Consider the following 15,075-nt stretch of genomic DNA (forward strand, 5'->3'; position numbering starts at 1 on the left):
CCCGGGCGCAGATCACCGCCAAAGGGAATCGGTCAACGATTTGGTTACCAAGAAACGGTTTATTTTGCTTGCAGTAGCTTTTTGTTAATTGCACAAAAATCGTGTTTTTTGCCATTTAAACATTTCCACACAGTCCTATTCTGAAAGACATGATCATTAAAAACAAAGCAAAAATAAAAATTCACAACCTTAATTACCTAGATTTGTCATTTAAAGGTGGTTTAAAGGAGAAAAAGGGGTGATGGAGGAGGGGCTTTCTTACAAGCTTTTTCACAAGTGTCACATTTTCTTCTTAGAGGGGAAGGATTTCAAAACAAAGGTGAAATAGCTTAAACAAAAATATTCATAAAAAGGAACTTTACAGAATTGTCAACAATATTAAGACAACATTGACTAACCAAGTTCATTACAGAATTTTCCCCCACCCCCACCCCCCAGCATCCGGCTAGGACTAGAACAGGCTTTGTATTTAGACAGAATTCAAAATCTCAGTGAAATTAACAACTGTGCCAAAAACCCACAGGAATCTTCCCGGCCAGAACCGCACGTCCTCCGAGATCCCCTCACCTGGGTTCCGACGCGGAGGGCCAAGGCTGTGAGGGGGAGGGGCCCACACGGCGTGGCCACCTCACTGGCTGTACTCATTATATATAGTACATATATTCATTATAAATGCCGACCTTCTGCAAAGTGGGACTGTGGAAAACCCACCCAATGCAGAGGGAAAACAGCTGGCATCCCTTAGGTGACGTCTCCTTGTTCTTATGCCACGTTCCAAGCCCCTCTGGTCCCCTGTGCCAGGAGAGACGCTAGGGTCTCCAGGATGTCTTAGCCCCACCTCTGGGGGCCCGTTAGTTCGGGTTCGGTCAGGCCCAGCTCTCCTGCCTCCCGACAAACCCTGGGGCCTTGTCAGTACTGAAGACGATGCTGCTGGCTCAAGTGAGACTCATTCCTGTTTCAAGAGCTGAGCTAAGAAATTGTCATCGTCAGGCTGGGTGTGGGGCCAAAGGGACAGGCAGAAAGAAATACTGTCTCCATGAGAAGAGGAGGGAAGAAGATGGAGAGAAGTTGGCATGTGGGATCTCGTGCTGGGGGCAAGCTGGAGAAGGTGGGACCACTGTGAGGGCACCCGGGTCGGAGAGGCTCTTCCGAACCTGAAGTCTGTGGCATAACGGAAACAGGAAGGAACCCCACAGCCCGCCTTCACTCCTCAAAGGCGACCCTCAGCACCCCTTCCCAAGGTCTGGAATGCAAGTCCGAATACGAAACAGCCCGGTGGGGAGTGAGCTCCCCTCACACTGCATCAGGGAAGTTGGACCCCAGCCCAGGGCTCTGAAGGGACGGCGACTCCTAGGACAGGTGCTGGCGAGCAGTGAGGACAGTGGGTTCCGGGAGGCTCACCTACGGGCTGCCTGCTCGCTGCTCTCCCTGGAAAGCCCGAGCTGTCTTCGCTTGGCTCTGCCAGTCTCTCTCAGTTCACAAAGGCATTCATGGAGCTGGCTGCACATCGGTGGCTCAAACGTGACGATCCTCGTCAGCCGGTCGCCTGGGGCGGGAGGGCCCACGGGGCCTCCGCTCTGGAGTCTGCGCTGGCTCCCCTCGGCCCAGGGCCTCTGCGGGGATCAGCGGGGGACGTGGACATGACCACGGCCCCTTCGCTCTGAGGGGAGCAGTAGGAAGGAAGGCTGCCAGTTCTCACAGCTGATTTTCATTCCTCAACCGGAAGGAGTCTGAGCTAAGACAAGCTCAGAAGAACGAGAAAAAAAACGCTGGGCCAGTTTCTGGGCAGCTTCTATCCTGGGGTGAGAGCCGGTATGCGGGGTGTGTGCGTGCATGTGTATGTGTGTGTGTGTGTGAACACACAGCCCCCAGCTCCGGAGCTCTCCCTCTCCAGGGCCTCCAGGGCAGGAGGGGTGTGTGCTGTGCTGACGGCAAGTCTCAAAGTCTGTACAAAAGGAGACGGAGGCAGGCGGGCTGGTCCGGAGCTGAGTCCCAGGACCCCGGCCCCACGTGAGGAAGGAAGAGTCGGAGGGCGGATTGCGGGGAGGGGGCAGGGCGCCGGGGGCTCAGTGTATATAGGCTCGGTACACGGCGGACATGTCGTTGTCAGACTGGTCCAGTGCCTTGGCTCTTTTGTACACCTGGAAAAAAATGAGATGGGCTCAGCCTCTGGCTGAGCTGACCGAGAGGCCCGGATCTCTGTCCTGAAGGCAGCTCTAGATGCGGTTGAGCAGAGCTCTGGAGTCTGAGCGGTCAGGGTGCAACTCCTGGCTCCTCCCCCGACTGGCCCGGCCTTAGGCTGAGAGCCTCCACCTCTCTGTGCCTCCCCGCCACTGCCCCGCGACCATTACAGACAGTAACAGGGTCACTGTGAGGACTAAATGGAGTGCAGGATGGAAAGTGCTCAGAGCACCATTAGTGATTATAACCACGTCCCTTCCTGCTGACGACCCTGCAAGGGCTTCCCGTGTTACTCTCTGGGCCGCTTCCCTGTCCTTCCCTCAGCGCTGGCTCCTTCCCAGTAAGCTCCAAGGCCTCCCCTGGTCATCCCATCCAAAGCAGGGGATGCACCACTTCACCCTGGCCACCTCGATCTCTCTACTCTGTTCTAGTTTATTCATATTTCTGGATCTTCTGAAATTCTACTTGTTCAGATACTCGTGTGCTTATCTGGAGCCTCCTTCTATTAAAATGTAAGCTCCACATGGAAAGGAAAGGGCTGCTCCACAGGGACACACGGCGAACATGGCAGAGTGCGAGAAGAATGAAAACGTCACTGCTGAGCAGGGCAGCACAGCATCCCGCATGCTGAGCGGATGCAGCCGGACACAAGACTCTGCCCATATGGCCGGCTGTGCTTTTAAAAGACGTAGTCAGGTTGGAGCCCCCATAATTGAGTGTCCATTACAGCTCCAGTGTAGCTGTCAACTCAGAACAAAGGCTACATAAAGACCTTTTTTCCAGATAAAAGAAAACTGTCACCACCTGACTGCATTACAGGAATTGCCAGAGACAGTTCTTCTAGCTGAAGGAAAATAATACCAGAGAGAAACTTGATTCTTCAGAGAGGAATGGAGAGCACTAGAAATGGTAAAGTAGGGAAGTAAAAAACTCTTTTTTCTCTTAATTTCTTTAAAATGCATATGATTACTTAAAGCAAAACATCCCAACATTGTCTGGTGGGTTTAAAACAAAGGCAGAAGTAACACAAAGGACACCTGTACCCCAAAGCAGAGGTTCTCAACTTGGGGTTATTTTGCCCCCAGGGGACATTTGGTGATGTCTAGAGACATTTTCTGTCAAAGTGCTGCTGGCTCTGTCTGGTGGGTAGAGGCCAGGGATGTGGTTAAATACCCTCCAATGCACAGGACGGCCCCACAGAAAAGTGTTGGTGGTGCCCAGGTGGGAAGCCATTCCTTAAAGCATCAGGGAAGGAGAGGTAAAAACGATCAACGGTTTATGTGAAGAGGTATAATATTAACTCTAGGTAGGCTGTATAGTTAAGGATGTACATTGTGAACCCCAGAGCAAAGATAAAAGAAAAGCAATGCATCATTAAAAGCCAATAAATAAGATGGAATTCTAAAAAATATTCAAATAACCTTAAAGAAGGCAAGAAAGGAGGACAGAGACCAGAGGGGACAAACAGCAATCAAATGATATAACAGCTGCTCCAAATCCAACCACAGATCCACAGACTTCAAGACAAAAGCTACATGTTAATTGACTGGTTAACCGTAAGAACCTTACACTGAGTTCCACACAGTGCAGTGCCTGAATTCACATAATCTAACCGGCCAGAAAGCCCCTCGCTCCATTGAGAAATTAACCCAAACATATGTTTCCAAGCCAGTGAGTACTGTACAGTCAGGGTGGAGGCAGGTCAGAAATCACCTCATAGAGAAGCGTGTCCACCACAGCCACACGCAGAGCCCTGCAGAAGTAACTATAATAACAAGCTCATGGACAAAAAATTAGGAAATACACAAAGAATTCCATTGCCAAGAGAGACCCCACAGGTAAAACAAACAGGAGGAACCTGTTGTACTGCAACCTGGAAGAGTGAAATGTTCAGACAGACAAGGAAGAGGCAGATTATAAAGTAAAAAGGCAGGTGTGAAGAAGAGCAGTGCTGTTTTATTTATTTTTTCTTTCCTGTAACAAGCCACTTGAGACCTCTATTTAACTTGAATAAAAATGTGTATCAGCTTATAGCTCTTGGAAGATACAGCTTCTAACATAAATGAACCTATGTTATTTCATACATATGCTTTACAAAATGTAGCTGCTACTGTAACTCTGTGGTATGAAGACAATATTGCTCAGCTGAGGGGGTGGTGGTGTGTTCTAAAGACCAAAACTTCTACCAGGTTGATGTGAGCAAGCTGAACTTACAAAAAACTGTTTTCAAGAAGTGCATACTTAATAAATTTCTCATTCTAAAAAATGTTAATGACTGAACACTCCAATTAATAAGCAGATATTATCAGAATGGATAAAAATGCAAGCCTGATTATAAAACATCTACAAAAGTTACTATTTAAATATAAAGACACAGGTTGAGAGTACATGTATGGGAAAAGATATGACATGAAGACAGTGTAAGTATGAGAAGACTGTACCAGTTAAGGCTTTAAGACAAAGACCAAGAGGGATAGTTCATAATCAAAAGGTAAATTCATCAGGAAGATGTACCAGTCATAAATGGCTAAGAACCCAGCAACAAAAGTTTTAAAGACAATAAGCAAAAAGGATAGAATTAAATGGAGAAACAGATAATCCCATGATCATAGTTGGATATTTTAACATCTTTTAGCAACTGAAAGAGAAAAAGGTTAGTAAAGGATCTGAAAAAACACTACCAACAATTTTGACATAACTGACTATCTGTAGAACACAATCTTTTTTTGTAAGTATACCAAGACAGATAATCTGCTGGGCCACAAAATAACCTGAAATAAATTTAAAGAGTTAAAAATCATACACGGCATGTTTTCTAACCACAAGAGAGAGACATTAGAAATAATCATTAGATATCTAGGAAAACCCCAAATATTTCACAGTTTTAAGTAATCCACAGGTCAAAGAAGAAATCACAAGGGAAGTTAAGCGTGGCTCCGAGGAAGAGTACAGCTTTATAAATACTCCTGTTAGAAAAGGAAGCTTAATCTTACTACACTGGTACAGTGACTACAATACGGGGGATGAGGGTTTGATAATATGGGTGAACGCTGAAACCACAATGTTGTTCGTGTGAAACTTTCATAAGACTGTATATCACTGATACTTTAAGGAAAAAAAAAGCTTACAATCAATGACTCACCTTGCAAGGTTAGACAGAAAGCAAAGGAAAGCCCAAGTAGGAGCAGGGAGGGGCAGGAAACCAGGGGAGGCGGCTGGGACCCGGGACAGTGCCTCCTGTCATTACCTCATTGGCTGCAGCTGCCATAGGAGTGGGATGGTTGACGGCATCACCCAGAGCAATGGCTAAGCGGAGATCCTTCTGAATGTATTTCAGGTAGAAATCAGGCTTAAAGTTTCCTTGCAGGATATCTGAGGAGGGAAAGTCACTTATCAGAATAAAATAAAGAAACCATCCACCACAGTCAGGGCTCAACACATAGCATTACTCCCCACCTTGGACACCCAAGAGACAAGTTCCCAGCCTGTACCCCCAAATCCCATCTGTCGTGACTTGGGACTCCCTCTGACCAGGGACACAGACTGACTGGTGAGGGTGCATTTTTCACATTCAACAAGCCTCTGAAGAAGAGACTGTTCTGTGATAGCTGCCTGACCCAGTTTCCCTCCTCCAATTAAAAGGAAAATGCAAGAGAGGCCAAAGGCAACTCACTTTGGCACTTCTGGTCCAGGAAGATGCTGGCCAGCTGTCCCTGATTGAGGATGTCCAAGAGAGTCTGCTGGGACTGGCCTGTCACTTGGGCCAGGGTCAGCCCCTCAGCAATGGTGGCCATGAAGCTCCCCTGGACCATGTTCACGATCAGCATCATCTTGGCCGCGTTGCCAACCTCACCTGCCCAGGGTGAATCGTGGTCATGTCCCAAGACTTCTGTGGGCAGGGACTTTCTGCCCACCCCCCTTGCCTCTGCTCAGACCCACCTCTACACCCTGGGGAGGTCCCATTCACCTGCCCCCGACAGAACTGGCTCTGACCCTTCAGGTTCTTCCTCCTTCCAGGCACTGACTGGCAAGTCAAAGGAAACCTTCCCATGGGGGCCCCAGGCAGAGAGGCCATACGGGATTGACGCTGTCATCAGTGCGGTCTAGAGGGGATGTGGCCCACCCAGCCTCCAGGCCTGAAGTGGCCTGACAGGTGGGCAGGTGTGTTACCTAGAAAGAAGGAGGTCTTCCCCATTGCCTGGAAACAGCTGCTGCAGTCCTCATATAAGCCCCTGTCTCCGGCTGCTAAGATCACCAACATCCCATCATTAGACAGCTGCTGATTCCCTGAGACCGGGGCTTCCAGAAAGCGGCCCCCCCTGGACACAATCACCTAGAAAGGAAAGTCACAGCTTCTGGAGGCCTTGCTTCTCCCAGGGGTCTCAGGTAGGGGACAAGGAGTACACGTGGGCGGGAGAACTTGGCCAAAGCCCCAAAGCTGACATCTGTACCGAGATGAATTAATGCCATGGCAGAGCCAGCAACTGATGCTTGAATTATATGCAGTAAACAGGAAGTGGGGTCTCCTCAGAGGCTCACATTCACTCAGAATTTACAAAGACTATGACAAGCATGACCATGACAATGGCTTGGCTGGCCATATGTCCCATGGCCACTGTCCTTCCGACTTCTTCAGCCACCCTCAGGACACACGTGGGCCAGAAGTCACTGCCCCCTCACACCTGGGCCCAGCAGCTCCAGGAGGAAGGACACTCTGCTTGCATCAATTGTAGGAAACTGCTTAAGCCCAAAAGGCCCTGGAGGCAGCCCGGACGTCCGTCGCACTGGGCAGCACCTCTCCTCCTGAGGCCAGACTAGCCGCAGCTCTGAAGGTCGTCAGTGAAGACAGGCTAGTCCCAGGGCTACTGGCCTCTCCTCTTCTCCCTGGCCCTGGCACTAGAGTAACCAAGTTGGCCATTCTTGGGTGTGGCCAGCCTGAGTGAGGCTGCTACCTGGGCCAGCTCAGTGACCGTGTCGGCATCCACCGTTGACATGTCCACATAGCACTTCCCAGGGCGGATCCCTTGCAGCACACCACTGGGGCCCAGCACCAGCTGTGGGGACACAAGGGACAAGCAATAGCCCAAGCTCCCAGCCAGATACCCAGGAGCCCCTCAGAGATAATGTCAAATCCCTGTGGCTTTGACTCATTTCCCCATTAGGAACTAAATACTAAGAACAGGTAAATGAGCAAAAGAAAGAAAAGCATTTCTAGTATGTTCCATTTATCTGAAAAAAATGTGTGTTTCTTTTTATTAAAAATCTCCCACTTAAAAAGATAGAATCTCAAAACATTTTTTCTTTTGGGCTTCTTTGGATTTTTCTGCATTAACCACCATCTTAACAAGGGGACTGGGACTGCACTGGAACTGCTGAAAACACAGTACAGCTAAACAGAGGAACTTGGCACTAGGGCAAAGGCACACTCAGCCCCAAAGCTTCCAGCTCAACAGGAACACCTGGGCCAGGCAGGAAGCATCGCAGCACAGAACTGAGGGGACCCTCATCTTTGCACTGTTTGCTCAAATTAAAGGAAGTCTGTATTTAATTTAGGCAAATACCCTCTACAATGGGAGATGGCCCCCAGACGGGTAATTCAGCACCCCCACATGCAGACACTCACTCGGTGTGCTGGGGAGAAGGGGAGGTGGCCAGCCAGCTTTCCTGGCCACAACCTGAGATGCTGAGGGGAGGGAGGGGATCCTTACGTCCTTGGCTGCTTTTGGATCCGACACGCAGGCAAAAGTGATGTCACAGGTTGAAACGACTTCAGCGGGGGTTCTTCCTAGGCGGGCCCCCTCCTGGATGAACAAATCACACTGCAAAAGTCACAGATCCTAACGTGAGCTGCAGGCAGTGCACAATAAATACACCAGCCAAGCCAGAGACATGCTATGCCAGTCCTCCTGGCCTGCCTCCCAAGACAGGAGGCTAAGGCTGGGAGCTGGAGACACAACAGCTGGTGGTCCAACTTCTAGAGGGAAGTGGACAGGACACTGTATAAGGACTGTCTTGTGTTTTTGCATACCTGGTGTTTAGAACAACGTTCTACTTCACAGTAAGCACAAAACAAGTGTCTGCTGAAGGTTTTCTCTTTGAGGAACAGGATCTAAGGGGTAGCTGTCCACAGCCCGCTGTGGCCATCTCGGTTGTGGCAAAACCCACCTGCCCTGGGCTCTCTGGATTGGCCTGGGGAAGTGGGACTGGGGCTGGGAGGCTGTCATTCCTCACTGGGATGTTTCTGGGAGTCTAAAAGGACTAATTTTTTCTTCCTGAGAATCAAAGGCACCCAGAACATCTCATAAGAAGACACATATTGACTTCAGTATATTTCCTTTTTCCAAAGGCATTTAAAGAAGTAATTAGAATAATCTGAAACTACTATTTTGTGTGATTTACATTTATCCCTATTATCTTTCATAATTACTGTTTATAGAAACTTCAGGACAGTTCATGTAGAGATATACCTGAATTTACCTAGCAGTGCCCCTGCAGTTTGATTATCTAGCCTGCTTTTAATTACAAATCACTCCCACAATTATCTTTACATACAATACCTCTGGAGTTTTGAAGTTAGGCCTCAGTAGGTAGCATATGTGCCACTGATTCTCAGAGAACCTCCTCTACTAGATGGAGCCTGAGGCTGTCTGGTCTATGTGATGGGTCATTGCCTTTATTGCAGCGTGCATGTCCCCGAGCCTTGTAGTTTGGAGCTTTATATTACATTCTAACCTTTGCACAGGTGAGATCTCCTCATTACTCTCCCTTTTCTGAAAATTTTAAAATGTTCCCTTATTGTTCCAGAAGAATGAGAAAATCATTTATATCAAGATTCTTTTCAAAAAATTCCATGGGGATTGTCAAAAGGATTAAATGGCTTTGTAATGATGATATTTACTACATAACCTGTGCCAAACCCTATGCTGAGCACCTCACATCAACTCATTCAAGCTTCACAGCCCCGTGAAGCAGGTGTTTCTGCCGTCATCGCTTTATAGATGAGGACTCCAGGCACAGGGAGCGAACCACCGTGCTGAGGAAGGCGAGCAGCAGCAGAGCATACCTTCGGTTGGTCTGACTCCAAACCCAAGTTCATAAACGCTCTGTTCTACTGCCTTCCTGTAAATTAACCTGGAAAGAATGGCCGTGTTTGTAACATTTAGGCTCTCCAACCAAGAAAATAGAATGACCAGACACACGTCTACCAAAGGGAAATGCACTTATAATGCAAACCCTCTGATTCTCTTGATGTTCTTTAACTGCGCAGTTCAGTTTCTTGGTTCCCCCAGCCTTGAATCACAAAATATCCTGCTGACAGGGACTCTAAGATCTCACTCCTGACTTAGGTGCCTCCAGCACCTGCCACCCAAACCCCTCAGCACAGCCTTCAGTGCCCTCTTCCCCAGGCCCCCTTCAACTCACAAGCAGTTTCTTCTTATTCCTGAAAAGGACTTTGTTTTAGCAAAGTCAAACAATTTACTTTGCCTAGAACACTTTTGTTAGCACAAACTCGCCAGCCCTGCTACCCCCTCAGCAGTCACACCGCAGTTCAGCCGCGCCTCGCCGCACACAGGGCAACGCTCACCCAGGCGCCAGGCATTTCACAAACACATGCTCAGCCACACCCTGTTCCTCAGGAGGTGGTCCTTTCTCAGTATTTCCTCTTGTGCTGCCGACAAGCACAGTGCTTTAGTTTTCTGGTACTTGGACTATGGTTCTTCATCTTTTCTAGGATAAGAACTTGATGGCAAGTCATGGCCTCACTCCCTTACAAAAGGTGCACATTCACAGACCTGGAATCCCATTTCAAGACCCCTTGATGCTGCAGACCATCTTAGTTAGGTTAAGAACTTCTAAAACTGTCCTGTCCAATATGGTATGCTTGGCTGCAGGCAACTACTTGAATTTAAGTGAAATAAATAATTCAATTCTTTAGTCGTACTAGCCATGATCCAAGCATCCAAGAGCCACACGTGGAGGCTGCCACCCTGCATGGTGCACACAAGGGACCACCTCCATCACCGCAGAGGCTCTGCTGCATGGCTGCTGACACAACCCCAACACCACAACACTGTGCAGCCACCAGCAAGGTCAGAGCAGACCTACTGACACGCACTCCACAGCAGTGAATTCATAACATACACACGCACACATATTTGCATGTGTGCAGAAAAAAACATAAAAAAATATATAATATGAGCTACCTGATGTAATGGCAGGGAGGGGAGACTTTTCATTTCATTTTATACCCCTGGTTTTTATAACAACATTCCAAGTTTATATACATCTACATCTCTGCCTGCCTGAACTCAGCCTGGCTTCTCCCACTCTACTACAGGCAGAATGCTGAGTGGAGACAAAGGAAGAAATTCCTATCTGTTACGCCACCTCTAAAAGTCAAGGCCCTATCCGTCCTACCCCATCTAACAGATACTGCCATGAATGCTTACTTTTTCTGCAGTCCGGTTCCACACAGTCACTGTGTGACCCATTTTTAGCAAGTTGGAGACGATGCCACTTCCCATGAGGCCAAGGCCCAAAAATCCTATCCTGAAAAAGAAAAACTGGTTAGTTCAGGGGAGAATGGGGCGGCCCCCACCACAAACACGTCTCAGCGGTGAGCTGCCACAATGGCAGAGCCAGCAGTGCGGCAGGCTGGGCCTCCTCACACCACACTGCTCACAAGTGCCTCTGAATTTAAACGGGCTGTTCTCAACTCTGACCGCCACAGAAAGAGGAGGGTCTCAGTTTATGCTTACAATTCCATTACAGTGAGAAAGCAGACGTTTGTCTTTCGCTCTTTCAATATTGTCCTGATCTGCCACCTTGGGTGCTGGGCCTCCAGGGGCCACTTTAAAGGACATCGGAATCCATTACAAGAAACGGAAGCAATGTGCTTGGAGCCAGGCATCTTCCTCCACTCCCGGTATTGGGATCACAGTTTTCACTTCCCCTTCCTGGCTCTACACTAAGCCCTACCTTTGCATTCTTCCTGCGGGCAGCAGAGACGGCCTATCCCTCTTCTTCAAAGCTCTACCTGAGCTTTGGAGCCAGTTTCTCCAGCGCGTGCACCTGCCCTCTCCCTCCCCTCTATGCTGCCCCCACCACCCCCTTCCAGTGCAGGCCCGCTGTGACTCCGTGATGAAAGCGCAGACGGCAGCGTGTTCTGCCTACCTTCACCTCCAACAGCCCGCTGCTTCCTGCAGCCCCGAGAACTTGGGGCTATTGGCTACGATGCTATTTTCACATGCTTTCACAGATGACTTTATCTTGCCCAAATGTCTTTTTTTGGTTCCTGTACTTTTTCATCTCTCAATGCATGTGACATAGCTAAACAATGCCTCTTTCTTCATTTATTACATAGTGTTCTAGTTTTGAACCTAGGTTTTCTTTCATCTCTAGACAGCCCCTGCAGCTTCTCCACATCAACTTCTTATTCTTTAAGCATTTTCAGACTTCTGGGAGTTGCATCTGCTACCTCTGCAAACTGGCCCTCATACTCAGAGGTCCCCCTAGTCCCTGCTGGAACAGGCCCTTCTCACACTCTATCCCAGCAATCTGAATCAGATGCTGAAAATGCAACCCACCACCTTTATCACCAAATGGCGCTCTTGCCCACTTAGGTTTCAAGCTGAAGCTTAAAAACAAGATCTTTCGTCACTCATTGCTGTCAGGGCAGCGCACGCTTTCCCTATGACTGTAGACCGGAAGGGTCAATGCTCGTCCCCTCTCCTGGTGTTCCGTGCCATCTGGCGGACCTCGCATCTGATGGGCCCTCATGGGTCCCCGAGGCAGAATGGAGAATGTGGACTCAGTGGACCGGGTGACAGTACAGCCGCTTCACTCGGCAGCTGGCTTCACACTTTGTTAAGAAAGGGTGTGACCGATGGGCAGTAACAGTCTCAGGCGACAGTGATGGGACTGTCCTCAGCCCCACCCTGGTCTTTTTTTTGTTTTGTTTTAAACCAACACAATCCTAATTATAGTAAGTAACTGACTCCATCTCTCCCTTTATTAGCACACAACATGCCTCTATCTTCTCCATTCTACGAAGGGAAGTTCTTCCAAAGTAATACAGAATCAGTGATTTCAGCAGTACAAGAATTATTAGTAAGTAAAAGATGCACCGCTTTTAGCCTGAAAAAGAACAGTAAGGAAGATACAGCTGGAAAATTCAAACTTGGCTTATCTTGCTCAGGAGAATGCTCCTTCTTAGTAAAGGTCACTTTACATCAACTGCAAACACACCTGGCCATCAGAGTAAGGGCAAAGGTGTGCATGGGCATAAGCTAAGGTTTGGGGACCACAACCAAGGATCTGCCACCAGCCTGGGAGGGCAGAGGGCGGCAGGCAGGCAGGTGCCCGCAGGAGAGTGGGGGAAGGCAGGGCAATGGGCTTTATTCCAAAGTCTTCATCTCTCACTCCCTATCTGCTCCCCCTACAGCCAATTTCAGGGTTTTCATCACAGTTCAACTCAGCCAGTGGTTCTCAAAGTATGGTCTCCTGACCAGCAGCAGAGCATATCTGCGAATGTGACCAAAGTACAAGTTTTCAGGCTCCACCCCAGACCTACTGACTCAGAAACCCTGGATGTGGGGCAGAGCAATTGTTGCTTTACAAGTGGCTTTCCAGGTTGACTCTGAAGCACAGGAAGGCCTGAAAACCACGAAACCGGTGCCCCCCTGCGTGGAGACTCACTAGTGAGCCATGAAGCCAACCTCTGCATTCATTTATAGGACAGCTTCTATCTCCTGCAAGTCCAACTACTGCCAGGAAAATCATTATTATTAAGAGTACAACGTTCTCGCTCTCTTCCCAGTCAAGCCCCGCAATGGCTGAGATATGACCCTTGAAAAGCCTGCTTGGGGTCCCCCTGCCACCCAGCAGAATCAGACCTCAGGAAGCCTTTTCACCAAAGGTCCTACTTTTTGTCCGTGGGTGTGATGCTGCCATTCACGGCCGTGCTATCTGCTGCCTGGATGGAGGTGGACCCAGTCTCCTAGGGAAAGAAGCACACGCCACCAGGTCAGTCTGACCAGGGAAGGTTCCCAGTAGAGGATAAAATGGGAAGTGTGGCACCTACGTACCTCTTCACAGACTTTCAACTTCTTTGTGATTGCTTGGTAACAGACAGCTGGCTAATAAAGGAAGAAAAAAGGCCACTTATTAAACTGAACATTTAACTGGTCTTCACTGTAATTTCCCTGAAAGATCAGGTCTGAAGTGGGATGTTAACCCCTAAAGCTTATTTGTTGTCTAACTTTACTGAACTCCAAATGACACATTAGAAAGTTACATGTACTACCCTGTTTAGTTCTCCACGCACTGCTACGAGGTTCCTGTGCTGACAGTGACAGTGGGAATCAGAAGCCTTGTCAGGAGCCCAGCATAACTGGGCCTGGAACCTGGGTATGTCCAACTCCAAAGGCACATCCTATCAGCAGTTCTTACCAAGGCTCAGCCTAACTTAGGGAGACTTTCCTTCCACATCCCCAGGGTTCACGGACATGATCTCTACCAGTGAGCCTGGGCATGCACTCACCCCACAGTGCGGGCTGCCTCACCCATGGCTGAGAGTGCCCATGGTCCGGTTTCTGCCCTACACTCTGAAGGCAACCACAATTTGCTGAGTTTCAAGTTTGTTTTTTAAAATCTTAACAATGCCTAATTCATAAGTGGCCTCTATGTGACTTCTTAACGAGTTGTTCCGGGCAGTGGTACAGACAGAGCCTCACTTCCAGACTAGCAGGATGAGGTTCCAATGGTGCAACACTCTCTTCTCAGGCCAGCCCCTGACCAAGGACCAAGAACTCCAAACAACCCACCTTCTCGGTCTGGCTGAGCAGGAAGTGATGGAAATGAGGGTCTGCATCTTTAACAGGCTGAAACCAGAAAATGATTAAATAAAACAAGTTATCTTCCACGAAAGGCCACTTTCTTCTGCCTGGTAACTGGCCTCTCTTCTGGTTGAAACACCCTTGGAAGCTGATCTCAACTTTATAACTACCTGGAAACTCTTTTCCCCTTGCTGGTCCAAGTCTTTTATAAACAACTCCTGCTCTAGATAGAGGAAAACTGGCTTCCAGAGGTTAAAGAGTAGGCATTTCTACCAGGCTGGTACACAAATTATTCCACTGACATTGTGGGAAGATATTTAAAAGGCATACCATTACTTTTAAAAGCCAGACCTCGCCAGGCACTTCAGAAAGCCCAGCAGACAAAGCCAAATCAATTCTCAGGACTTTTTCAATCTTAGGGTTTTGGCTTACATGGGTCTGTGGCGGATCCACCAGGGTCTCGTCTCACTGAGGATCGATATTAACAAATACAGTGGTAACGACCGCAGGACTTTTCAAAGGCTTGTCATGACCAGGCCCAGGAACAGGGGAATGGTGCATCCACACCAAGGATAAGATTAACACGCAGCTCCTCAACATCAAAGTTGTATATACAGACAGTGAATGTGTGTTTATATAAAGTATCACAATCTGCAATACATGTTCCCACTTTTGTGAAAACCAATCCTACTCCCAAAAAAACTACACATGGGTATGTAATTATATAAATGACGTTTGAGTGGAGGGTGTATCAAAGAGTCTGAAATAAGTTAACATCAAGCTTAAAAGTGAGCACCCCCAAGGGTACAGTCTTGCACTTTTTACCCCAAACACCTCTGCACTGTTCTGCAATTAAAAAAAAAAAATTCTCATATACAAGAAAAGGGGGAAAGGAAAAGCACGTCACACTGTCAGGTCAGGAAAGCAGCCCTGAGGCTGGGGCTGTCTGGGCTGCAGGAGAGCGCATTACCTCACTCACAGTCGGCTGCCATTTAAACGCGGCCACAGGTCCAGCTATCATCCCCTTCACAGTGCTAGACTCCGGGATGGTGAGATC

At 48.4% G+C, this 15,075-nt stretch overlaps 1 protein-coding gene across 5 annotated transcripts in view; it reads right to left on the reverse strand.

Moving 5' to 3' along the window:
* Nucleotides 1-39: 39 nt before the first annotated feature.
* The window catches only part of GLYR1 (glyoxylate reductase 1 homolog), a 31,085-nt gene continuing 16,049 nt past the window's right edge, over nt 40-15,075 (reverse strand). For 2 of the 5 annotated variants that reach the window (XM_036920512.2, XM_036920517.2), the window contains exons 6-16: nt 14,989-15,075; nt 14,007-14,063; nt 13,269-13,319; nt 13,107-13,180; nt 10,632-10,731; nt 7,890-8,000; nt 7,134-7,235; nt 6,352-6,514; nt 5,855-6,034; nt 5,429-5,553; nt 40-2,141 (exon numbers count right to left, since the gene is read on the reverse strand). In XM_036920512.2, coding sequence (XP_036776407.1) covers nt 2,067-2,141; nt 5,429-5,553; nt 5,855-6,034; nt 6,352-6,514; nt 7,134-7,235; nt 7,890-8,000; nt 10,632-10,731; nt 13,107-13,180; nt 13,269-13,319; nt 14,007-14,063; nt 14,989-15,075 — 1,125 coding nt within the window. In that variant the 3' untranslated portion in view covers nt 40-2,066. Of the gene's footprint in view, nt 2,142-5,428; nt 5,554-5,854; nt 6,035-6,351; nt 6,515-7,133; nt 7,236-7,887; nt 8,001-10,631; nt 10,732-13,106; nt 13,181-13,268; nt 13,320-14,006; nt 14,064-14,988 lie in introns of all 5 variants that reach the window. The other 3 variants (XM_036920515.2, XM_057487731.1, XM_057487729.1) reach the window with 3 other exon arrangements.

This window comes from Manis pentadactyla, chromosome 10 (assembly GCF_030020395.1).
Source record: "Manis pentadactyla isolate mManPen7 chromosome 10, mManPen7.hap1, whole genome shotgun sequence".
NCBI classification, from domain to species: domain Eukaryota; kingdom Metazoa; phylum Chordata; class Mammalia; order Pholidota; family Manidae; genus Manis; species Manis pentadactyla.